Source organism: Mauremys mutica, chromosome 1 (assembly GCF_020497125.1).
Source record: "Mauremys mutica isolate MM-2020 ecotype Southern chromosome 1, ASM2049712v1, whole genome shotgun sequence".
In the NCBI taxonomy this organism is placed as follows: domain Eukaryota; kingdom Metazoa; phylum Chordata; order Testudines; family Geoemydidae; genus Mauremys; species Mauremys mutica.
In genome coordinates, this window is record NC_059072.1 from 335,975,662 (window position 1) to 336,002,523 (window position 26,862).

At 45.9% G+C, this 26,862-nt stretch overlaps 1 protein-coding gene across 2 annotated transcripts; it reads right to left on the reverse strand.

The window, feature by feature from the left end:
• Positions 1–12: 12 nt before the first annotated feature.
• CEP57 (centrosomal protein 57) lies at positions 13–26,407 on the reverse strand. Of its 2 annotated transcripts, none has more exons than XM_045019585.1 (11): positions 26,252–26,407; positions 19,213–19,369; positions 16,040–16,219; positions 12,164–12,285; positions 11,384–11,500; positions 7,749–7,826; positions 5,277–5,381; positions 5,042–5,122; positions 4,058–4,302; positions 3,107–3,251; positions 13–1,322 (listed from the first exon to the last, which is right to left on the reverse strand). In XM_045019585.1, exons 1-11 carry the CDS (start codon positions 26,279–26,281, stop codon positions 1,086–1,088), a joined length of 1,497 nt encoding a protein of 498 aa, XP_044875520.1. In that variant the 5' UTR covers positions 26,282–26,407; the 3' UTR covers positions 13–1,085. The 2 variants fall into 2 exon arrangements, with proteins under 2 accessions (XP_044875520.1, XP_044875514.1); XM_045019579.1 differs by having other exon boundaries at positions 16,028–16,219.
• Between the last annotated feature and the right edge of the window lie 455 nt (positions 26,408–26,862).

A 26,862-nucleotide genomic window follows, 5' to 3' on the forward strand; every position in this document is an offset into this window, starting at 1 on the left:
AACTTACTTCACTCAAATTTGCAAGTTAATTTTATTGGTTTCCAATCATAAAACTTTATAGACACAGGTAATTTGAATCTGTCTTCTGTACATGCCATTACTATGACATTCTTTACATTATTAATATAATAAATAACATTCACTTAAGTGTGTGAGTCATTTAGCACTCTCACCTGCACCACTAAAAAAAAGCAGATATCCAAGTCAAAATGAATACTATTTCAAGTTAAAATTAAGCAAGCTGCCAGCACTGAATGGCATGATTAAGGCACTTGCAAATTAAAAATGTCTGCACTTTACTGCTCCAGCCAAAGTGCACTAGTAAATGATAGATTTTATCCCAATATTCCACATCAGAAGACTTCTCTCTCCAGTCTTAAGACATCATTACTATTAAATGAGAGTCAACTGGTAAGAAAAACTAGTCCAAAAGATAATTACTTTGTTCTTTCTTTGTGAGTGAGTTGAAGTGTCCATTGCAATTAACAATGGCTAATAGACCTGGAACTGGATAGTTAAACAAAACACTTCTGAGGTTCGCCTGCTTTTTCTTATGTTCTCAAAGGCTGTGCTGTCAGCAACTGTGTATACATCCAGCAACTGATAACACCTTGTAGATTCGTGGCTAAAGCTTCATTTTTGAATGGTGATATGCCTTTAAGCAGCCCCATGCAGAAGTTCAATAGCAAGAGTTGTGAAACCACACATACCTTTTAGACAAGCCACTCATGTGAATAATGAAATAGAACATCGTGCAGCAGGCGTGGAGGAAGGAGGCTAGAAGAAAAGACTTAGAGGAAGGATACAGCTGACAAAGGGGGAGATAATGGAGGGTTGCATATGGACTCAGTAGTTAGATACATTAGAAATGAGGCCTTGCTTTCTCTAATCGGTGTTGTGGATGGATTAGAACCATAATAAATCAGACCTACAGATGCAAAATGGGGGGGGTTACATTTAAAAAGTGCACTTCGTATACAGTAGTCTCTTTCACACAGTAGGAAAGGCATCTCTTTTAGACCTGGAATGTGAGACGTAAAGTTCAGACTGGTGGAGTTTAAGGAAAATATCAACCAGTATAGGAATCAGTAGTCCCAGCTGACATCATCTTTCTGAAGGGAAGTCTGTATACTCTGCATGTCCCGCAACAATTGAAGGTTTTTCCGGCTTTTCTCTCCAGGTTTCACTTTGATGGGGCCAGCATCCTTCCCCCTGGTTGTCACAGTGGTTGTTACTTTCACCTCACTAACTCCACTCCGGCTGTCTCGTGTTTCTTCAGCACGAGACTTTTTGGACTTACATTCTTTCTTGAGTTTCTCCAGCTGAAAGGAAAGCCCAAAGAGAAACATTAAGAGCAGCCCGGCTTCAGTTTACTTATTTCTCCCAATGGAATTAAAATCTCCCCTTTCACTTGTGCCTGTGACTCCGATAGAAAGCTGAGAATCTATTACCAAGACAGCCAATCTCCTGGAATACTTAAGAAAACTTCTCCTATACAGCATATCTATTTACTGCTATAGCCAGGTAATAATGTCATAAATCTTTATGAATATGGAGATAAAATCTGATTCCAGTGCAGTTTGTGTTCTGAATTAGTGTTAGCTATTTTAGAAATCCTCTAACTGACTCTAGGGGAGTTTCTCCAATCGTGAGGCCATGTGGGTAAGAACTGACTTAAGTCTCCAGTCTACACAGCCACTGCCCACCTTTTCCCAGTGATTACTAAAAATTAAGTTTTCCATTTACCTATTGCAGATTGTACAGGCCACTCACTGTCCTTAGAAAGCAGCTACCTGAGGTATCACTTTCAAGAGCTCTAAAACACACTGGTGGTATGAAGAACTGGCATCAGCTGTAAATATGTGTAAATAGGACAGTATGCGACTCTCAATACTACAGTGGTGCAGGAAATTTTTTACTAGTCAGGGACATACAGTATTCATGCGGAACCATGTGTATCGCCATACAATGTCAACACTGCTACACCTGCCAGCCTGCAACAACTGTTTCAGTTTCTTGACAGAAGTAACTAATAAACTGTCTTCTTCCACTGACCCAGACATTCCTCTGCAGAATAGCTTAATGGCTATGAATTCTTCAGTCATCTGATTGGAAATCTAGTGCATTGGTTCTCAACCAGGGGCTGGGGCCCCCTAAGGGTCCTCAAACAGTTTTCAGGGAGGCCTCCAAGCAGATCCAGCATTAGACTCACTAGGGCCCAGGGCAGAAGGGGGATGAACCCCAGGTCCCTGAGCCTCACCTGGGGCTGAAGCCTGAGCAAATGTAGCTTCATGGGGACCCCCAAGTAATTGCCCTGCTTGCTGCCCCTTAACGCTAGCCCTGGCTTTTATATGCAGGAGTTTTTAGAGCATGTTTGGGGAGGAAGGGGGGCTCAGAAAGAAAAAGGTTGAGAACCTCTGATCTAGTGAAGGTGGGGGAAACAAGCTCAACTGCCTTTGATTTCAGATGACATCTGCAGTTTAAGTCTTCAACACTTTGACTTTAGGCAGATGAAGTTTCTGTCCTTAGAGCACACACAATGTCAAAGCTGGAGATGAGGGGGTTGAAAACTGCACAAAGATATGCTACACAGCAATGTAAACTGAACAGGCTTGCCACACTGTATTTGATCTCTGGGGCAAAACAAACTTCAGTAAGATGAAGGAAGACTGGAGAAAGAAGAATTAGATACGGGATTAAAGTCTTTGATCAAAGTATCTATCTTTAACTTTCCCTCCAATATTTGTGAAATGTACATTCTAAAGCAAGACCAGATAGAGCAGCATATGCAAAGCAGAGGAGGACTGGCCAGAAATGTAGTGCAACCGTGAAAATGGAGCCTGGGAACCCAAACCTTTTCCTGAGTAAAGTCTGGGTGACCAAAAAACAAAACTAACTTATTTTCCTCAAAGTATGTTAAAGTCTTTTGACAACTTGCAGAATGTCTTTGTGGGATTTCCCCCATGTACAAATGGCTCTCTCCCGTGACCACACAAGGCAGGTCGTGTCTGCTGCTTCCAAATTCAGCTATAGCAGCAGTTCAGACAGTGACAGATTCCTCACAATAATCATTTTACAGAAGCACAACTGCAGGCAACTGACTTACCCGTGTCCGATGTTTCCGGACTTTACTTATTTGGTCTGCCTTTGCCTCCATTCTTCTCACCAATGCCTCAAGTTCCCGCTCCAGGTCTTCCCTCAGGCCACCAGTTGGGGTTTCGTGGATTAGCTTTGCTAGCTGTTGGTGATCACTTACACAAAGACGGAAAAAAAGCCTGCGTGTGATTTTCTCAACTTTACACTGTTTGCCCACTTGCCTGAGAAATGACATCTCTAGGGAGGCATATTATTAGTAACCAGAAACTGTCTCAATATAGTTCAGCTATGATGGCATAACAGGACTCTCTAATGTTCTTGTTGGTGAGCGCTGTCAACGTGGAATGCATACATGGGCCACTGCTGCTGCACTAGATAACTGATCAAATTAGTTAGGCCTAAATATTACTAATTTAAGTTTACATGGGTGGCCTCCTTTAGCCATAGTCTTAGTGCTCAGTCCGTTCTGAGGAGAGAGTCCTATTTCCCATTCTGCAGTTCCTTGGTTCATTTGCATTAGCTGCTATTTCAGGTCTGTGCTCCTACTATGGATGATACATGAGACTAGTGAAGCAGTTTAGATCCTGATAATTAGATGACTATTTTAGCAGAAAGAACAGCAAGGCAGCCCTCACAAAAGGGTAGTCACATTTACTCACTTGTCTGATGTGTTACGAATAAACTCAGAGGTGCGCCTCTTGGAACTGCTGCTTGTAAATACTGCAGGGCTCTTTGCATTAGTATGTAGTAATAACCGAAGTTGAATGTTAATCAGTGTTACGGGGAAAAAGGCTGCCATGATTGGACAGAACTAAATCCTGACCCACCCCTGCCTAAATGCATGCATCATCTTTGGATAAGGGACTGTATAACCCCCCTCCCTCCAGAAAACTCCCACCACCAAACCAAAATCACTGGCAGTATAAAACATTCACACTTGTAATTTAATCACAGGACTCACAAACTCATCTGCCCAAATTCATCCTGCAAAGTCAGCAACACTTCAGAAAGCTCTTCCTGGGATGCAGAGGAGCCTGTCGAGAGAGAGGACTTTCTGCCTTTGCTGGGGTGAGGTGCGTTGCCAGTCGGCTTAGGTTGTGGAACATCATTGATCACACGATCGTTACACAGAGCTTTAGAGTGTTGTTTCATTAGATGCAACACATGTTGTACATTGGCTCCAACAGAATGGCTGGGACTAGTAGACTGAAGGGGAAAAGTAAAGTAGATGTGAATAGATCTCTTAACCTAGAGCAAGAGAGAGATTGTAGGACATTTTATTTAGAGACAACTCTAATTATGTGGCTTTTCTCTTGATTTGCTGTTAGTGACTTTAAGAAGAGCTTTGTGTATGAGTGAATCCATGCTTGTGAAAAGTGCTTGACTAGCAGCCCTGAGCGCAGAGGAGATGGTTCTGAGCATGCCAGCTCGGTGTTACAGAAGATAAAATGTATTGCAGGAAAGGCTGGAGGGAAAATTACAAGTTTAAAGGAAAATAGAACTGTTAAGTAGTCTGACCACTAGGTGTCATGAAAGCACCAAACAAGATGCCAAACCTGCGGAAAAAATGCAGAAATTGGGCTTGTTTTTTACTTAAATGGCTTGAGTGTTGCTTGCTGGCTAGTAGCTTCTTTTTTGATTGGCTCCCAACAAGCGGGGGTGGGGGAGGGAGGGAGAGTGTCAGGGGTGCACAAAGGGTCCATCACAGTCCCAGACTGCATGCTGGGGGATCTAGTCACACAGTGTTGGGGTTCTTAGGGATTGGCTTGTTTTGAAATGGGATTAGCTTGATTTTTGGCTTACTGTGCAAGTCAGGGTGCTTATTTACTGTGTGAAACTTGGAAACCATGACCTGGAGCCCCATCTTCTGAACTAACTTCATACTCAAAGTGTAAAATTCTCCAGAGCTTGCTACTTGTAGTCATTCAGAATTAACCCCACTCACCTTTCCAGCGACAAATGGCACATCACCCAGACACAGCCTGTAGTGGGGTTGTGCATGGAAATGTCTCGTGAGAGGGCGTTTCTAAGAAGAGAGAAACTGTCATTAGACGTGACCCTGCCAAACCCATACCCCTCTGCTTTCTAGGAAAAAGGAGCCAGCTACCTGATCTCTCCCTCTCAGCCACCCACTTCATCCTCCTTCCTTCCCAATACAATTTACAATGACAGCATGCTACCTTGTCTGGCTGCTTGGCTTTCTTCTTTGTTTTCCTTGGCTTTGGAGGAACTGATGGCGTTCCTGCCTGCAACAGTATTCGGTTAGTCTCCAGTCCTGTCTGAAGCTGTGAATGGAGTTAATAGTGAGAATTATGATTTTTTTGAAAATAACTGGAAGGTGTTAAAAAAAAACAAAAAAAAAAAAAACAACCAAACCCTGAAGTCTGGGACTGGCCAGCCAAGGAGCAATTTTTAGACAGTAAGCTCTTTGCGGCAGGGTCTGTCCTTTACTGTAGGTCTTGCACATGCCTAGAACAACAGTACGCCCATGTGGTTGAGGCCTCTAGGTATTACTGCAATGTTAAACACCTACAGTAGTGACACCGAGTACATCTAGCCAGGGGTTCCAAAACTTTATTAGTTCATATACCCCCTTAAAAAGTTATTGGAAAGTGCATGGATGGATCAAACTCATGTACCAGTTTCAGAACCTCTGATCTAAACTACCACCATGAATTCTGGCTCAATGAAGAATTACCAGTCATAATGAGAGGCTGAATGAGTCGCAAGCCACTTCCCTGCAGGCAAGTGTGAAATAACATTACAGTCATGCACTTCCTTTACATCTCTGCTGACTGTCAAAGTATTAGCCCTGCCTCATCAGTAAATGATGCCACATCTCTGAGGACATCCCAGTTCCTTCCACTTTGGTTGACTCGTGTTGAATACATTCCATATTTTACTGAAAAAGTTGAGGTTTGGAGTGATCACTGTGCAAATGGATCAATATAAAAAGTTTAATTCTTTTCCTCAAAAGTTCTAAGACATGACTTCAGAAATCATTATTTCCAGCCACCAGTGAACATGCAGGATTAGTGTGAGAACCCCTCAACCTCTCCATAAGCATCAGTGCTGGCATTCAGTGTTACCTTCCGGCTATTTTAGCACACAGAGGATTATCTATTATAGTGTCAATGATGTACATGGCACCAAAGTTAAGGTCATTGGCCTGAGAGGTTTATATCCTGATGCAGGCAATACTGGTTTGATGGTATCCTTTTGTCCTCCATACATCGCTAGTTATTGTAAAGTGTTGACTCAATTTTTTTCCCTTGATCCTACTTAAAGCATAGTTCTGCTCTGAAGAGATTTTAAATTTAGAATTGTGGGATTCCCTGTTAATTGTGCCAACATCTCCATAAACTGCTAGTCCTGCAAACTTAACCTGGGCTGAATGGCAGCTCTAGATTCCCCTCCCCCTGCGTCCCATCACCAACAACAAGTCCCACTAATAAGATGCAGGCCAAATTATGCCTTTAGTTATAACCATCCAACTATAACAGCCTTCAAATACAGCAGTATCCATGTAACTGATGCTTATTATGGATGCTTATAAAGAATCCAGCTTTATGCTGAGTCCAGGTTGAGTCTGTAGGGTTAGCAGTTGAAAAAACACAGCTCTTACTTGGACACTGAGCAAATGCAATATGGATTCCGACACAAACATGGAACCTCCACCATGCTATTTTTACAGGTACCCTTAATGGAGGTGTGAACTTAATTGTCAAGAAACCAATAGATAATCTACAGAAATCACTTAAAACAAAAACACCCTTGAATTCAGTAGAAAAAAATACTTTCTATCCATCCTAAAACAGGCCTAGAGTTCCATCCTAGGTCATTTAGGAGAGGTCAAAAATCTCTAGGGAGTCAATCATTTTCTATTCAACTTTTCGGAGCAGAACCAAACAAAGCTAACTCAGCTGAGTCCTGTGATGTGGTCTCTACCAAACACGAGTGCTTTGGGACTTATAGTTCAGTAGCCTTGGGAATGGCAGGCCGTTAAAGCATGCTTGGTATAAAAAGACCTGTTTTCCTCAGTCTGGGGAGTAGAGGGTAGGATGTGTTGCAAATGTCTGCCAATGTGGAAACTCAGGAAGGGCAGCAGTCCTAATCTTTCCTAGGGCAAAAAGGGCTTGAGGAAGAAGCATGTGAGGAAGCCTTGGAAAGGAACTGGACAATAGATGATTTGGAAGCCTCGAATGAAGAGACGCTCCACCCAGCTCAGGGTGAGGGGGCTATATAGGCCAGGGAGTTTGATTTAGCTGCAGTTGAAAGCCATCCAGTTAACTGGGTGCACTGGCCAGATTTGGTAATGGTAAATTGCATCCTCATCATCCTAGCTGGAGATTATCTGAAGGAAACATCAGACTAAGTTTGTGTTTTTATAGTAAAATATAACTTACTGGACACCCTCTTCTTGACAGGACTGGGGAAGTCACAAAATGTCACCCTTCCCCAATTCCCAGCCCTGCCAGAGAAAGTTTTCCACCATTTCATGCAAAAGAACAGAAGAAGAGAAAGTGGTGCCTTTGGTATTCTTGGATTCCATCACCAGCCAGACTGCATCGAGCTTTTCATTGCACATGAGAGATCCGACGAGTGAGCTTAAATGAAAGTTTAATAAGAGGGAAAGATTACTTGCTGGTTACCTCAGCTGCCTTCTCCTGCACAAGCTTCCTTGCATGTTCCTCCTCTTGAAGCTTCTGTTCCAGTTCTTTCATTTTTTTCTAATTGAAGTTCAATAAGAAAAATGTTGTTACTGGTGGAATGCCTGGTTCCTTTTTTCTGAAGTCTTAAAATAGGAACTTGAACAGAATTAAAACTAAATAGTTCAATGCACTGTTTTAGACCGAAGACTCCCTTCAGATTCAGAATATCTGTTGATGACGCATCTGTCTTTAACAAGTACAAGCAGGCCTGAATATTTAAAATTAAACACACTGGATTTTCCCATGTTTATTTCAATAAGACATTAATTACAATGCCTGAAAGGCTAGAGCAAGTTAGTGAAGGGTGTAACCTACAAAGAGGAAAAAATGAGGAGACTGCCTTTCTTTAAAAATACATAACAGGCCTAAAAATGGTTTAACTTGTTTTTTTTACATTAAAATTTAGGTCTTGTCCAGTGTCTCAGACCAAAGAGACAGCTAAAGAACTAGCAATTTTTTCATGTCAGATACTGTGCAAGTTAGAATAGAGACCTGAAACATATTTTGGGTTTATTTTTAAAATCTTTAACTAAAATGCCTCAAACATTTGTGACAATGGAGGTCTTTGAACATCCAGACTGTAAGTTGACAACAGAGGTCAACAATCCATAAGAGACATCTAAGTGGTCTTCTAGCAAAGCCGGAGAAGACTGACTTCACATTCCTGATATTTCTAAGTAAAATACCAGGTCAAAAAAAAAAAAAGCGCACCCTTTGAAAAATCCTTCCAGGGATTCTTTATACATCATGAAGCAGTAAAAAAAGCACCCATTTTCCTCTGTGCAGATCACTCCTAAGATGAAAACCTTGGCTTAATGAGATGAAGCCACAGCTTTGTGATGAGCACGACAGGTCTTATAAAAATCAGAACCTTAGAATGGACAGTAAAAAAGGCCCAGGGCTCTGGAACATGGCTTAACCTTCACACTGAAGATTAAACATTGCACCCTAATATAATCCAAAATCAAGCTGTCGTCAGAAAAACAAGCGTACGTTGTATTCCAATTGCTATGTAAATAAATAGCAGCATTTTTTTTTTTTAATTTTACATTTCCCCCCCAACACAGTTATGTGCATTACTAAGTCTATGCAGTATTGTTGTAGCTGTGTTAGTCCCAGATACTAGAGAAACAAGGTGTGGGAGTAATATCTTTTATTGGATCAACTTCTGTTGGTGAGAGAAGCTTTCAAGCTTACAGCGAGCTCCTCTTCAGGTCTGGGAAAGGTACTCCCAGTGTCAAAGCTAAAGACAAGGTGGGATGGTTGTTTAGCACCTCGCCACATACAGGGGGAAAGAAATGGGAGAGAAGGTAGCTCGGAGGAAGAGGGGTTTGTTAATGGGTTAGAGAGTGTTGTAATAAACCATAAATCCAGTTTCTCTATTCAGGCTATGATTTTTAGCACCTTGCTAGTCATTGGAAAACTAAGAGCCTATTTTATGCTGGTGTAACTGCACTAAAGTCAATGAAGTTTCACACACCCTAGCTGACATAGTTATACTGGCAAAGACCTGTTGCAAACACAACTATGCTATAGAAGAGTGCCTCTGTCAACTTGGCTAGTGTTGTTTACGCTGGCAGAAGAACTCCGGTCTTACATAGCATCTCTACCAGGGGCTATACCAGCACTGCTATACCAGCAAAGCCTCTGTAGTCTAGAAAAGGTCTTAGTCGCAAGAGTTGATCAAAACTTCCTGGCTCAGATTTTCCACAGGGAGGAAAAAAAACAAAACTCAATTTTGACCCAAAATATCTAAATTCTTCAAGAAAACAAATATTTCATTTTTGGGTCACTCGGACCTGAATCAGAATATTGCATTATGTTGAACTGACCCAAAATATTTAGTTTCAAATAGGGAAACAGTTTATTTTTATGGAACTATCAGTGTGTTGCCTTCTGGGCACTGTAGTTCAAGCCCCCATTCTCTCCTCTGAGCCAAGCTCCCTGGCTGGACTACATCTTCCACAATGCAATACAGATTTGCCTCTGACAACATTGCGTGTGGTGCAGAAGATTACCACCTTTGAAATGATGGGTCCCCAACACGGCCATCCCACCACAACCCCAAACTCCAACCACAAGGCAACATTCTCCCTGCCCCCCAACAGCCCATTTATAGTATCTAAAGAGAGACTATGTATAGATAAGATTGATAACATCACATGTCTCCTCACTCTCACGTGACTCAAACCCTCTAACACGTGCACGTGATGTGCTTGCGTGCTGGTGGGCAGAAAGCTGCTGTATTTTCAACAGTTTTGATCTGTCATCACAGGGGTAGCAGCAAAGAATCCTGTGGCACCTTATAGACTAACAGACGTTTTGCAGCATGAGCTTTCGTCGGTGAATACCCACTTCTTGCATCTGAAGAAGTGGGTATTCACCCACGAAAGCTCATGCTGCAAAACGTCTGTTAGTCTATAAGGTGCCACAGGATTCTTTGCTGCTTTTACAGATCCAGACTAACACGGCTATCCCTCTGATACATCACAGGGGTAGGCAACCTATGGTACGCGTGCTGAAAGTGGCACGCGAGCTGATTTTCAGTGGCACTCACACTGCCCGTATCCTGGCCACCAGTCCGGAGGACTCTGCATTTTAATTTCATTTTATATGAAGCTTCAAACATTTTAAAAATCTTATTTGCTTTACATACAACAATAGTTTAGTTATATATTATAGACTTATAGAAAGAGACCTTCTAAAAACTTTAAAATGTATTACTGGCACGCAAAACCTTAAATTAGAGTGAATAAATGAAGACTCGGCACAGCACTTCTGAAAGGCTGCCGACCCCTGGGTTATCACGTAAACTGCGGAAGTGGGAACACTGCAGCATCTTTAACTGAACACAAACTTTTAACATTAGATATCCCAGTGCACTGTGAGAATGCAAATCTTTAGGCCCACATAAAAAAAAAAAAAAGGCATATTAAATTATTTTTCTGGCAAATCCATAAAAAAACTGGCCAGGATGGTCAAATACCAGCCAGCTGGTAACCCTAGTGGTGCATCATGGTAGATGTAGTCCAGCAAGGGAGTCTGGTCAGTGAGCGAATGGATACAGCGGGTTCCCAAACTACAACTCCTATAAAGCAACATGCGCGAGTAAGACAATGCAGTTTAATCTTTAAATGACTATAAATGAAGAGTTTGGGGTCTTTTAAACAACACAAAATGAAACTGCTCAATTTTGGGAATGTTTAAATGGGATAGCTCAGTGGTTTGTGCACAGGCCTGCTAAACCCAGGGTTGTGAGTTCAATCCTTGAGGGGGCCATCTGGGGCAAAAATCTGTCTGGGGATTAGTCCTGCTTTGAGCAGGGGGTTGGACTAGATGACCTCCTGAGGTCCCTTCCAACCCTGACATTCTATGAAACGTAAACAATTTAGAATTTGTTCCATACAAAAAATTCAACTTTACATCCTGATTTGGGTCAAAATGTTAAAAAATATCAGAATTTCCTGCAGGATGCACATTCAGCTCTATTAGTGATCTTTTGGTAGAGGACCAAAACGTGCTCAATACTCATGACCAAGACAAATCTGATTTAGTGTGCAAGACGAATGACGGACCTCTGCTAGAGCCTGCATTGCAGTTAGTTTGGTGTATTCTTGTTCCAGCAAATCCAGCTTTTCCAATTTAGATTGAACATGAGATTGATCTAGAAGTCGGTCTCTCTCTAAAGTGACCTACAAAGAGAAAAGGAAAAAGCAAAAACTGTTAGAAATGCACCACCACCAAAGCCTCAACAATCATCCAAACCTTGAGTTTGAGAACATGCAGAGGCATCACATAATGCAAGGAGAAAACCAGGATAAGTCTCTACAAATGTTTTAAGGATATAAACATCTGGGGGGTGAAGGGGGGGAATTATTTCTAGATGAGGAGTGGGGTGACCAGATGTCCCGATTTTTGGGTCTTTTTCTTATATAGGCTCCTATTACCCCCCTGCCCTCTGTCCCGATTTTTCACAGTTGCTGTCTGGTTACCCTAACGAGGAGTTGGGGGGGGTTGCAGGCAGGACTAAGCACTGTCCTAGAGGTATGGATCTGTCATTGGAGGGAACTAAGACTCAGGATTTATTGATTCAGCATCATTATGTGAGAGCACATCTACTGACTTCAACAAGAGATGTGTTCATAAGGAGAAAGCAAAATATCAGTGTTGAAATAGGACTGGCAGATATGAGCAGAGAACTTTATTCTTAATTTCTTTGGCTTAAAGACAAATTAAAACAGCATAGAGAATCACATTTCAAGGTGCCAGAATTACAATGATTACTCAATATCATGCCTTAATTCATTAAACTTCTCTAGTATAACTAGCAGGTAAACTTGGATTGGGGAATTTACCTGTTTCTCCAAGACACTTGTCTTTTCATTTTCTGCATGCTTTATCATATTCCTCATATATTCCAGCTGCTTCTCTAAAAGCCTGCAACGAGATTCAGCAGCTGCCAGCTGAGAAGACAGTTCTAAGATAGAGAAAGTGGAAATGTGAGATCAGTCAGTAAATTCACTTCCGATAGCATCCCCCTAAGTGCTGCTCCAAAACAAAGGAACAGTCTCTGCCCCTAAAGAGCTCACAGTTTAAAAATCCTTCCATGACACCAATCATCCAGTAGAACAGAGCCTTGCAACGGGACTGGGATTCTGCGTGTTCCACAGGACCCACTGCCATAATAGTGGGAGTGGGTACAACATATTTTATTATGGGCAAGATTGGGTGGGCAAAAAAAAAAAAATCAGACAGTGGTAATTTGCAAGAAAATACTTTAAAAAAACCCTTTTAATACTTAAATTTAAGCGAGAAAAGATTTGATGTCTATTACAACAGTTAAAGTATATTTTTTACATGGCTTAAGCAAGATTTGTTTTATTCTTGTAGTGGTAAAAATTGTCTCTGAATTCCATTTATATTTATAATATATTAACTGACTTTTTTTGTAGCATGGGGGAAATATGACTCTCAAACAGGATCTAAGGTTTTTGCAGATGGGAGCAGCAGGGCCGCCCAGAGGATTCCGGGGGCCCGGGGTCTTTGGCAGCGGGGGGGCCCTTCCGTTCCGGGACCCGCCGCCAAAGTGCCCCGAAGACCCGTGGCGGGGGCCCCCCCGCCGCCGAATTACCGCCGAAGCGGGACCCGCCGCTGAAGTGCAGCCCGGTCTTCGGCGGTAATTCGGCGGAGGGGGGCCCCCGCCGCGGGTCTTCGGGGCACTTTGGCGGCGGGTCCCGGAACGGAAGGGCCCCCCGCCGCCGCAGACCGGGCTGCGCTTCGGCGGCGGGTCCCACTTCCCCCCCCCGTCCCGGCCCCAGCCTCTTACCCCCGGCTCCCTCCTCACCCGGAGTCTCAGCGCCTTGCCGGAACAGCCGCAGCGTGCGGCCGGCGGGGCCTGAGCTCCGTCCCGCTCAGAGCCGCGTGGTGAGGGGGCGGGGCTGGGAGCTCCACGCCGAGCGGAGGGAGCTGAGCTCAGCCTGGAGCTCCCAGCCCCGCCCCCTCACCACGCGGCTCTGAGCGGGGCGGGGCTCAGGGGCCCCGGCGGAGACTCGGCGCTTGATGCGCTGAGGCTCCAGGAGAGGGGCGGAGGCGGGAGACTCTGCTGTTCTCTTGGGGGCCCCTGCAGAGCGCGGGGCAAATTGCCCCCTTTGCCCCCCCCCCCGTCTGGGCGGCCCTGGGGAGCAGGATAAAAATGTAAGAAACAATACGAGAGTGGGTGGGAGAGAGAGTGGGTATTGCAGAGCGATATGGGACCAGGAATTAAAAAAAAAAACCTGTCCTGCACAGGGCTCTACAATAGAGTAAAATCTGTAGGAAGCTTTCATGTGAACTAGGACATCTCTCCCTCCTCCACAGCTTAACAAAAAAAGTAATCTGTGATTTAAAAAAAAAAAAAAAGTCTTCAAAACAGTTCTCTAGTTCAGTGGCATAATCAACACATCTTTTCCTACTCTGAGGAAATCATTCTGGCCACTTTGCCTGAAAAATCCTGGTGCTAATTGCTGGAATGTCCGTAAATTTTCTCACACTCACAATGTACAGTCTCTACAACAAGGCAAGTAATCAGAATCCTGCAAATCCTGCTCAATGACAGACAAGATACGGTAACAGGAACTGTTACCCATGTATCACAGACCACTAGCTTCATTTGAGCACAACTGGAATTACACCTCTACCCCGATATAACGCTGTCGTCGGGAGACAAAAAAATCTCACCGCGTTATAGGTGAGACCGCGTTATATCAAACTTGCTTTAGCCCCCACTGTTCCTTGACCGTCCCCTCCAGAGACCCCCGTCCCTAATCACCCCCAGGACCCCACCCCCTACACAACCCCCCTGTCCCCTGACTGCTCCAACCCCTATCCACCCCCACCCCCTGACAGGCACTCACCGGCCCCAGCCTGTTCTGCTTTCCTTGCCCCAGCCCCAGCCATGTCACTGGGGGCGGCTGGGGAAAGGTCCTGCACTCACCCGCCCGGTGGGAAGTGGAGCGGCACGGCTGGGGCTGGGCTACTCTGCTTCCCGCTGCCAGTGAGTGTGGAGGGCGTCCTTTCCCCAACCTCCCCACACTCACCTGTGGCAAGAAGCGGAGCGAGGCGCCTCCAGCCCACTCCACTCTGCCACCTCCCAGCCGCAGCGCTCCGCTTCCCGCCGCAGGTGAGTGTGGGGAGGGTGGGGAAAGGACGCCCCCCGTACAGAGCACTGTGGCTGGGAGCTGCCGGAGTGGAGCGGGCTGGGGCCGGACTGAACCACTTCTGCCGCTGCTGGTGAGTGCAGGGGGGGATCCCTTCCCCCAAGCGACACAGCTGGGGCCAGGGCAAGGGAAGCAGAGGGGGCTGCTCCTGGCCCCTGGCTAATCTCCTGGGCCACTCTGAGACTGCGAGGCCCCCAAAAGGGCCCTCCCACAGCTCCTGCCCCCCAGACCGGGGGGGAAGGGGGGCCACAGGGGGAAGGGAGCCCTGGACCGCTCCCGAGACCCTCTGCCCCTTATCGAACCCCTCGGCCTCGCCCTGGCCCGGCACCCTTAATACGCTGCTCAGAGCAGCGTGTCAGAGCTTTACCGCCTTGTATGCGAACCTGCCTTATATCAGGTCGCGCTATATCAGGGTAGAGGTGTATTCCATTTGTTTTCTAGAGAGTGACTTCACCTCTTCATCTCCAATCCTGCTGAACATAGTACAAGGCTACACTCCGAACAAGATCAAAATGTGCCACCGTTGGAAGCCCTATTTTAGAGCTCTAATAATGCAGAAAAATGTAACTTTTCCCACTGTAGACAAGGTCTAATGCATTAAAGGAGTGTATATATGGCTAGGTCTACACTACAGCTGGGATCGAGGCTCTGAGATTGATCCACCGGCAGTCGATTTAGCAGGTCTAGTGAAGACCCGCCAAATCGACACTGGAGAGCGATCTGCTGTCGACCCCTCTATTCTCTCTCCAATGAGAAGAATAAGGCAAGTCAACGGGAGAGTTTCTCCTATCAATCCCCGGTGATGTAGACCCCCCCATGGTAACTTGACCTAAGGCACGTCGACTCCAGCTCCGTTATTCGTGTAGCTGGAGTTGCGTAGCATAGGTCGACTTCCTGCGGTAGTGTAGACATAGCCTATGAGTAAATTACTCCAGAATAATGTAGGGTGTTAATTTAAAGTACAACAGCTATTCTGGAATAACTCCCCACGTGGACATTCTTATTCTGGAATTGAAGTGTCCACACAGGGAGCTATTCCAGAATAGTTTATTCTGCAATAGCCATTCCAGTCAATTTCCTTGTGCAGACAAGCCCTAAAGCCTGGTCTATGCTAGAAAATTAAGTCGGTTTAACTACATCAGTCAGGGTGTGAAAAATCCACCCCCCTGAGCAATGCTGTTAAACCTACCTAAGTCCATGGGTACACAGCACTAGGTCACTGGAAGAATTCTTCCATCAACCTAGCTACCACTTCTAGGGGAAGTGGATTACCTACACTGATGGGAGAACCCCTCCTGTCAGGGTAGGTAGGTTGTGTCTATGCTGAAGTGCTACAACGGTGAAGTTGCAGTGGCGCAGCTGTGCCACTGTAGCATTTTAAGTGTAGACAAGCCCTAAGTCTCTGTGGGCGCAACACACAAACAGTTCGTTCCTGGCAGAATGTTCCCACACGATACACTAAAAGCCAGTTAGCAACCTTGGGTGGAGTTTGTATTGTTAGCACCCTGACCACGCAAAGGCTACCTGTGAACAAACCTTGATTTTGCTTGGACACCTCCGTCTTGGAGTGCTCCCTCTGTTGTATTTGGTCATTTAGCACTTTCTTATAGTCGGATGTTTCTTTACTCAGGTGTTTCACATTCTCCTCTGCCTGAATCCGTTCCAGCTCTAGTCGGCGAATTTTCTCCTGAAGATTCTTCAGAGCAGAAAATATTGCTGTAATTGAATTAGGCATCCTCGTTACATGCCAGTAAGAGACAGTGCCTCAGGTTGCCACCTGAATATGAAACGGTTTATTTTTAAATGTGTTACTAGATTAACAAATGCCAACCACTCCCTCCTCTTGCCACCTTCCCGCACTCCCTCCACATGCCAAGACCCATGCAACACCCATGTCCCTTAAGTCCGGTCAATACAGGGGAAATTTCCCCCAAGGCCCTAACTGATTTTTAAAGCGTCTCAGCTGAATAGAGTTTCAAAGTGCGTGAGGTATTGGGTAAACCAGACTGCATTGGCCTGAACAAACTTGCTTCAGTTGATCCGGTTTTGAAATCAGTTAGCGGTTTGGGGACAACTTCTACAGGACAGCCCCTACTGCCAGGCCCCTTTGCCTGGCCCTTGACAATATCACAAGAGTCACTGGCTATCTTTGCTGGGCGGTGTTGGTCCCCACTCCCTCTTTCAACTCTACCTGCACTGAAAACATACTGGACAAGTGGAGCTAGTGCTCAGTGACAGAGAAATTGCCTTTAAATTAATATAATCCACAACAGATTTCCTGACTGCATCTCTCATTCTATCAGATAGGTAGAAGAAGGCTGGCACTGAAGTGGTAGTGAGGTGCAAGCCTGATACCCCACTATAAGCTCAATGGGATATATAAATAAACAATCACTTGCTAGCATTTCAGTGTGGCTACAGCCTCAACCAGTGCATGAGTGTACACTGTGAATACTCACTGAAACCAGGGAGGCGAACGTAAGTCAGAAGAGATGCAAAAATCCTCTTCTCCAGAGTGTGGCTCTATTTTCCTCCTAAGCTGCCCTTCTGGGTGCCCCTTTTGTATCCTTCTCCCATTGCTGTTTTTTCCCCTTGGATCTGGAACTCCCTCCCCACTTCACTTGCACCCTTAATTCAAATTCCTCCTTTAACCACCAATTATCCCACAGAATCTTTAGACAGTCAACTACCACAAAAAAAGAAACTGCATCATCTTGAGCTGAAACCTTATGCTGGTCATCTAAGGTACTATGGATCTACACTGTATTGTCTAATACAGGCCCCAGTTCTGCAAAAGGATCCACACCCGTACCCCCATGTGAAGTCCCATTAAAGTAGAATACATCTATACAGAGACCACATGTGCAGATTAGTATTGTTAAAGTCACATTACCATGACACCTCTATACTGAAGCCCACACTGAAGGTAATAAAGCAGGTGCATTTATTAAAAAGATTAATACATGCAAGGGTGGATATTGACATCTTGGTATAAGATCACAAAAGGGAAAGAACAGTTACTACACTACAGTGGGAAAATTCTGAAGCAAAGACGTCAAACTCTGAATTGTAGACAAACAAAAACCATTGCTACTCTTCAAGTAGCTAATTAATTAATAATATATAAATGAATGATAAGTGCCTGGGTGTATATTTTTATACATTACAGCTATAGAAACTGTAGGATTTAAAAGTATGGACACAAACAGTCAGTGGAAGGTAGCTAAATATTTGGATGAGCTCACAGGCTGACAGGGTTTTAGACAGCATGGCTCTGTTCCCAATGCGACAGCAAGAGACTGGATTTTTGTTTGTTTTTTCATTACGGTACGGATCACACAGCACGGTTTTTGAATTAAAAAAAAAAACTCTCTCACATTTTTGCTACCAGACTATTTTACAAGTCAATGTTCTGGAGTTAACAGGTCTTCAGCGCTGAACAATGAAAACCAGAAGGGATTACTACCAGCTGCACACCCTGGCTTCAGTTTACCACTAGGCAATATATGAAAATACACCTTCATCAATAATTCTCAGGAGAGCTCTTCCTGCACTACTGAATACTTCTATGTTTCAGCCACAGTGCTCCTTTAATTATGTACCAACTGCACTATCAGGACAGAAAGCAGTTTATGTGCCAGAGTGCATGTTACATTTAAAAAGCACTCTGTGCTAGCAGTTTACTACACTGGCCATTAAGGACCAGGCCTTTCCCAAGTCAGACTGCACTACAACAGCCACTCCAACCACGTTATGCTACTTTATAACCTAGAGTTTGAATCCTGTTGTTTAGGTTCAGCTTAATCCTTCCCTTTCTTCCATCTTCCCCCCAGGAATCTCAAACTCTTCACAAATCCACCCCTCCATACAACTCTGCTCTCATTTCATACCACCTCATGTGTAGTGCTTTTCCGTGACCTCTAAATGTTCCTCTGGCAATTCTTCCCCTTCTACTTTTTGTATCCTGCCCCTTCCCCTACACTGAGTGCCTCCCCTCTCCTTCAAACCCACTTCTGAGCTCAAATTAAAGCCCTAATCACTGGGGGAGTTGGGAAGGCAGGACCATATGTCAGTCATAGGCTACATTATAAGGTCATCAGCCAGCTATCCATCCATCCAGGGAATTGCACTCGTTTTCAGTGCAGCTTGACTGGCTCCAAATCAGACTTTTAGGCACAGGAGGTAGAAGATTCTCAGCCATGGGACTCCAGCTATGGCAGTGGTTCTCAAACTGGGGGTTGGGGTCACAAGCTGTCCACCTCCACCCCAAACCCCACTTCACCTCCAGCAATTATAAAAGTGCTAAATAAAAAAAAGTGTTTTTAATTTATAAAGGAGGGGTGTCTCACTCAGAGGTTTGCTGTGTGAAAGGGATCACCAATACAAGAGAACCACTGAGCTATGGAGTGAATATTGCTCTGGGCTGTACTAAATAGTGTTTAGATCCAAATAAAAGCAGCACCTCTTTGATTAGACCTTTCCCTGGGAGCAGTATCACCCTCAGACAGATCCATAATGGGACAGTGAGGAGGGCAAAACAGGAGGAACTAAGGAAAGAGAAATGACATGAAAGAGAGGAGAGATTAAACTACACCTCCCCTGGGTAAAAGCAGGAGAGACAGTGAGATTACAGCCCTTTGTGGGCATGCTCTATGCTTGTTACATGGCACCTAGATCCCACGGCAATAGATGCTGGACTGAACTATTACCTCTGCTGTTACTTTCTGGATATGGAATTACTGGTTTCTCAGGGGAGCGCCGCAAATCAGAATTAATGAAGGGTTTGTATTTCGGATAATCTACAAATGACGCTGCAGAGAGTCCATCTGTGATTGATGCAGATTTACAACTTCCACGTAGAGTACCCTGAAAAATGAAACAAAGTTGTTATCTGCAACCCTCGTTTTCCAGTCACTAATTGCAACAAGCAGGGAGAATCAGATGTATATGGTGGTCATTATGCCATCAGGTTCTGCTACAGACGCACGGGGAGAGGCTCATGGATGGCCTCTGAAGAGCCTGGGAAGGAGAGCTGGCAAATTACTCCAGCCTATGGTACACAATTCTCCTCCCCAGCTCCTAATTACTGACAGAGTGCTCAGCTGCATTTTGATTTTCATGAGCACTGCAAGAGATTAACAATATAATTACATTGCAAAGGCCAGATTTCCTGCCCCACAATCTGGGACTATGAGCTTCATTTTCACCCTAACTCATATCAAAAACAGGGTCTGATGTAAATAAGAAAAAAAAATTTTTATTCTATTCCCTTGTTTCACTTTACTTGCCCCAGCATCAGACTTTCAACCCTTTACTCCCCACAACTGAAGGGGACAGGCTGGGTTCATACTGGCACCCAGCATATATATAACACGTCTTCAGGATTCAGGAAAACATGTTTGCATGGAAAAGCCTAGGGACATATAATCAACTGCGGTTTTCTTTATTTGCTTAAGTGGCACCTAGCCACCAACAAGCATATTTTTTTTTTCAGAAAGTCTATTTAAACTCTTGGACATTAAATTTCATAAAGCAAAATAAATATTTGCCCCTTTTACTTATTTGAATTTCCCTTGAGAACAATCTGGCTACAAGTCATGTTCATTCAGTTAATCTCTGTTTGAATGTTGCAATGAAGAGTCAATATAGCCATCCACTTTGGCTCAATGTTGACAACCCCCAGCTTGTCTATACCATTGTATAGTTCAGACAAACGTTTCTTGCCACCGCCCAAATAATATCATGCTGTCAAGTACATTTTACTTATGAATGTGGCCAAGGAACAGTTTCATATGCTATTCCACAAACAGACAAGACTGAACTGTTCCAGATGTTCTGTAACTTACTGAAAAATAGTGAGTTTTACTGAGACTTGGCTATTTGAATTTTAAAAGGTTCAAGAACAGCTTATACAGCAGCAGTAAGGGAGCACTCATCACCCCAATCAAATCACAACCTCACCAACGCAAATGTCATGACAGACCCCCCAATCCCCACAAAAACCCCATGAGATTGGCTTAAAAAGAAATAATGTTACAAAAAGAATTAATTTTTTTTTCTGATTTTGGAACTCTTACGGGAAGGACCCCCGTTGTATGTGATGTTTCAGGAAATACAACCTGAAATGTACAAAAATTAACATGAAAATGGAGGGACCGTCATCAGGGTCAGTCTAACCCATGGACCATATTCACCAACCACAGCTTCTCTTCCCTTTCCTGGGCGTTACCCCCGTGACAAAAGTGCTCGTGTAGACAGCACTATGTTGGCAGGAGAGTGTCTCCCGATGCCACAGCTACCACTGCTCATTGGGGGTGGTTTTATTATGTTGGCAGGAGAGCACAGAGCGGCTACTCAGACCTACAGCGGTGCAGCTGCAGCGGTGCAGCTGCAGGTCCGTAGTGTGGACATAGCATAAATAATACTCTTAGGGTACGTCCATACTACCCGCCAGATCGGCGGGTAGCAATCGACTTCTCGGAGTTCGATATATCGCGTCTCATCTAGACACGATATATCGAACTCTGAATGCGCTCCCGTCGACTCCGGAACTCCACCACCGCGAACGGCGGTGGCAGAGTCAACGGGGGAGCCGTGAGGACGGGTAAGTAGTTCAAACTAAGGTAGTTCGACTTCAGCTACGCTATTCGCTGAATAAATTTAGACCAGGCCTTAGACTTAACAGGAGAAAAATTAAGAGGTACAAGCAAGGGAGCAAACACCTTTTTAGATTAGATTTGTACAGGCTGTACACAAGTTAGATGAGATTATAAAGAAATGGAAAACCCAGGAGGCAGAAAGACAAAGGAGGGTTCTTCCAGATAGTAACTGTAGTAACCTTGCATAAAGGCAGCAAGAAGAGGCGGGCGCAAGATGAAGAGAGTCAGCAGGGAGAGAAGTGGAGTGGGAGAGGATTCATGAGATTTTGAATTTGGATCCAGGCATGAATGGGGAAAGTGGGTGGAGTCTGAAGCTCCAGATGACAGCAGGTATTAGCACCCAACTCTTTTACATTCCTAATGGGCAAAGCTGCCTAGGAATTTTGCAGTTGAGTTTTTCTGCAGGCAGTATCTAGGTTCAGTACCTTTTTAGAGGAAAGGAATAGCAATTTGATTGACTTATGCTGGGTGGCACAAATGCAGGGTGAGACAGATTCACATAGATAATAGTCATACCCTGATCTTCAGCCTAGATATCAAGATAGAGGACATTACACTGTCTTGGACAGACCATCACCTCACGAAAGCCAATGGCTCAGGCAATAGAAAAGACCAGTCATCCTGATTTGACCATGAGGGCTCATGAACTCCAGCCAATTCCAAAGCTTGCTAAGTGGCAGCAGCACTCCAGTCACAGGATGAGAGTCAAGGACCTGTGGAATAATCACCATTCTGCACTGGCCTCAGCCATTGACATGCTGTCTTACAAATTAACCCTTCCTCCCCATCACTAACACAGACACCCTTAGTTTTTTGGGTGTGTGGGAGCAGCTCCTAGGTGGAGGGGCAAGGAGGCTCCGAACACTGCTGCGGTTCCCAGCCAGCGGGAGCTGCAGAGCTGGCACTTGTGGCGAGAGCAGTGCGTGGAGCCCCCTGGCCGCCCCTCCCCTAGGAGCTGCAGGGACACGCTGGTCAGAGCCAGGTAGGGAGCCTGCTAGCCCCACCAACCCTCCTTCTCCCCTGCCCCCGCCAACACTAGCAGGGGTCCTGATCTGCATGCTGCCACCCCAAGCAGGGTCCCAGGCCACACGCTGCAGCCCACACACATACACCTCCACCAATGTGGGACCAAAGCCGCACGCCACCGTAGACTCCCCCCAGCACCAGCAGGGGTCCTGGGCCACCTCCACCCCCCAGCACTTGCAGCACCCCAGACCGTCCCCCCACCCCACCCCTGGCACCCACATCCTCTGGCCCATGTTTTAGTTAGAGGTATACAGTAAAAGTCTTGGACAGGTCACGGGCCATGAATTCTTGTTTACTGCCAGTGACCTGTCCATGACTTTTACTAAAAATATCTGTGCCAAATCCCTCCCCAAGGGGCTTTCCACCTGCCTGCATTTCCCCGAGTTCAATACATTCACTCATCAAGCAGTTCTTGACACCATAAAGGAGTCCTGATGTAACACTTGTAAATCCAACCCATGCCCTTCCTGGCTTGTAGAAGAGAATCATGAACAACTGGTGCCATTCCTGACCAAAACACTTCATTCAGAGACTGAATCTTCCCTTCTTCCTTCACACACATGGAAGTTCAACCAACACTGAAGAAACCCACCCTGGATACTTCAGTCTTAGCCATCCATTGCCCAGTGTCAAACCTGCACAAGCTCATAGAGAAGCCAGCCAAAGGTCAACTACAAGCTCATGTAACTGAAGCCAACATTCTAGATAGACCCAGTATAATCAGAAGTAAAACTGCCTTAGTGTGGCACTTGCTATTCCAAAGTCTGAAGAGCTAGCATTGTCACTTCTCACTCCACCAACATTGAGAATTCTAACAGAGCAGGTACAGTAAACCCCCAGCTGAGGATGGGTTTCCACTTTTAAAAGCCCACATCTTAACAGTATATTCGAGATTACCCTTATTATTCAATCCTCTCTCTGATTTGAGGCCAAGACTGTTGCTCTGACTTCTGTCCCATCAGAAGAAATAACATTCAGAATGCCCACCTAGGGACTATGCCGAGAGGACTACAAGCATCCCTACATCCCACTCCCCTCCCCTATAAACTCTGACTGCTGCAGGTGGAAAACTGGGGCCACAGCAGTGGAGAAAGCTTAGTGAGACAAAATTGAGGAAGCTAAGCAGGGTTAGGCCATGTCTACACTACAGGGGCAGCAACAGCACAACTACAGTGCTGCAGCCAAACAACCGTAGCAGCACAGTGTAGAGCAGGGATCGGCAAGCTTTGGCACACGGTGCGCCAGGGAAAGCTGCTGGCAGGCCGGTTTGTTTACCTGCAGCATCTGCAGGTTCAGCCAATCGCTGCTCCTACTGGCCGTGGTTCATTGCTCCAGGCCAATTGGGGGCTGTGGGAAGCAGCACAGGCCGAGGGATGTGTTGGCCACCCTTCCCGCAGCCCCCATTGGCCTGGGACAACAAACCGCGGCCAGTGAGAGCCGCAATCGGCCAAATCTGCGGACGCAGCAGGTAAACAAACCGGCCAGGCCCGCCAGAGGCTTTCCCTGATGGCCCACATGCCAGAGGTTGCCGATCCCTGGTGTAGAGGTTTCCTCCAGCAATTGAAGTTTTTCAGTCGCTATAGGAACTGAAAAAAGAAGCATTCTTTTTCAGTAGCTAGGTCAAAAGAAGCATTCTTCCACGAGCCTAACTGTGCCTACTCCAGGGGCTGGGTCAGCATCGCTCCAGCACTCAGCATGTGGATTTTTCACACCCCTGAGCAATGTAGCTACATCAACTTAAGTTTAAGCGTAGCCCAGGCTTCAGTCATACCAGGCAGCTGATTCTAACCTGTGGCCCAGGAAGTGGGAATAGGCGCTTTCATCGAATGGTTTATGGCCCGTTGCCAGAAGTTCTCAGAAGTCAGGCTCATGCACCACGCCCTCCCAGCAGCTGCACATCCTCTCACAAACGCAGCTGCTAGCAAAAAGAGTGGACTTCACTTCTGAGGGCCACGAATGTCAGGTGAAGGCAGCAGACCAGGAAAGTGTGGGGAAACGATATTCTCATGGCTATTCTCGCTTCACTGGCCAGGCAATTCTCTAGGATCACCTGCCTGGTAGCCTACGGACCACTACATCACCCTCAATTGTGTCCTATTGTGCTGCCCACAACAGTCATGCTTTCTTCCTCTCCCTACTCTGACTTCCATGAGAAGGGGAGAGGAGGGTCTCACTGTGCTTCCCTGAGCTAGGCTTCTTGGGAAAGATGCATGTGGGGGCAGTTGAGGCAAGTCTACACTGCAGCCTCCCAGCCTTGGCAGACAAGACTCAAGCTAGCACAATAAAAAATAACCGTGTAAACATTGTAGCTCAGCCTGGCACTCCCAAGTTCAGAGCCAGGGGGCCATGAAAGCCCGAGTTACAATGTCTACAGCACTATTTTTAGCACATTAGCTTGAGCTGAGCTACTGTAAGTCCGCCTACTCAGCCTGGGAGGCTCTCCCCCAGCTGCAGTGAAGACATACCTTTCTGGTCTCTAGACTGTGATTCTTTGGGCTTTTAGGCCTTGATTTAGCAGGGTTCTTAAGCAAATGCCTAATTTTAAGCCTGTTTAGTGCTGAATTGAGCCTATGATGAGTCCTAGAGCAGACATCATCAAACCAACAACCGTGGCAGACACCAGAAAGTGCTGGATAATACAAATTCAATGTAAAATTAAACTATTAGAACATTCTATTTCTTTTGTATCAAAAAGTCCTTTAGATGGGAATGTACCCTCCTCACTACACCAGAGTTTGAGGGAACAGCAACACTTTTAAAAGGGCCAGCCTTTTAACATCTGAAGCATTATCAGATCTGTCACAGAAATGCACCACTAGACTGAAGACATTTAAAGTTCAAAATTTCACTTGCTCTTGCAAACATGTTTTTTAGATGTTCGATATCTTTTAGTAATTTATTCTGCTTGGATTAGGTTTTGGCTTCAGCTTCTAGTAACATAAACACCTCTTCTTATCAAACTGTGTTGGTCTCCACTACTTCTCTGGTGGCCACAGATACCAGGCTGTGCTGTGCAATACAGAGACTCCCACTAAAAACCAGTAATATCGCTGAGAGGTTTTACACTCAGAGATCTGTATATTTTTCTGCATCACACACACACAAAATATTGTAAGTTTTCTTAATAGAAATTTGTAGCCCTTTGTAAGTAAACATGTGCCATTAGCTTATTAGATTCCATGCAGCATCACCATGATGTTACCCATCCAGAATTCCTTAGCCAGCACCAAGCTGCTGAGGGATGGTAAGAAACAGCTGGATACCAAGAGATGTATAAAAGCTATCAATATTATTTATTTGCATTACAGTAGTGCCTAGAAGTCTCAAAGCATGGAGATGCTCGGGGGGGCACCGTCTCCCACCTCCAACCAACCGAGGTCAGTGCTCAGGGCGGGTGGGTAGAATTCCCACCAAGATCTGTCCTGGGGAGAGGAGATGTGCTCCTGGGGGGTCTTTCCCCACCAGGATCTTTGCTGGAGGAGGGGATTGATTCTAGCCGTCTTTCCCAGCCAGGTCTGCGCTTAGTAACAGAGCAGGTCAGAATCTGGCTGTCTTTGCTCAGGAGGGGGTCCAGAGGGGGTCTTTGCAGGGGGAGCCCCCGCAGAATCCCTGTTGGGGGGGGATGAGAGGGGGATCCAGGCTGCAGGGGAGTGATCGTGGATCTTTCTGAGCCAGCTCCATGCTGTGGGGGTAACAGGGGGGATCCCCACCAGGATCTGTGCTGGGGGGAGTCTCAGATGATCCGGGGGATCTTTCCGAGCCAGCTCCGTGCCCTGGGGGTAACGGGGGATCCCCACCAGGATCTGTGCTGGGGGGAGTCTCAGATGATCCGGGGGATCTTTCCCAGCCAGCTCCGTGCTCTGGGGTAACGGGGGGGATCCCCACCAGGATCTGTGCCGGGGGGAGTCTCAGGTGATCCGGGGGATCTTTCCCAGCCAGGTCCAGCCTCCCCGGGGCTTGGCTGACAGGAGCTTGGCCCCCCCCCGCCGGCCCTCAGAGCCCTTCGCCCCCCCGCTCGTACTGGTGGACAGGGCAGCGCCCCCACCCCGTCGCCATTTCTCACCATGTGCTGGGGGTCACCAGCCGCCGCCATGTCCCCAAAGGGCGGGCACAGCAGGTGCGGGCCCCTTTAAGGCCGCGACGCCCATACAGCCGCCACCCCCACTCCCGTACCAGAGGCGCCTCTACGCCAACAAGGTGGTGCTTGACTGACATGGCAACTGACCAATGAGAAGGAGGGAGCGGGGTTGTCCAGTATAGACACCGCCCCTTATGAAATACAACGTCTATGCGTCACAAGCCGACGTTTGATTGACATGTCAGTTGTCCAATCAAATTATAAATATAGCAGTTTGCCCAATAGAAGGGGAAGGTTTGGCGGAAGGGGCGTAGCCTCGTTCTCAATCGCTTGCCCTGACCAACCGAATCGGAGAAGAGTAGTGACGTCAAGGTTTGTTGTTGAAATAAGATATTTCTTGCTCAGGCGCATATCGCGGCCGGCGGAAGAGGACGGTCTTTGTCAGGGTGCTCGCGTGTTCTCTTAGCCAATGAGAAATCAGAACAGGCCTTGAGCAGGCCAATCGGAGCAGCGAGTGAAGAAGGAAGTAAGAGATCCAATCAATAGAAACCGCAGGACGTGAATTCGAGCTTTGATTGGCTCCTGCAGGAGCGGGC

Excerpts from the sequence above, each read along its gene's own strand:
- CEP57 (XM_045019579.1), bottom strand. The coding sequence starts at position 26,281 with ATGGCGGCGGCTGGTGACCCCCAGCACATG. Across the intron at positions 7,827-11,383 it reads CAATGCAGGCTCTAGCAGAG|AAAAAAATGAAAGAACTGGA; the intron begins GTCCGTCATTCG and ends AACTTCAATTAG. Across the intron at positions 4,303-5,041 it reads TGCCATTTGTCGCTGGAAAG|TCTACTAGTCCCAGCCATTC; the intron begins GTGAGTGGGGTT and ends TTTCCCCTTCAG.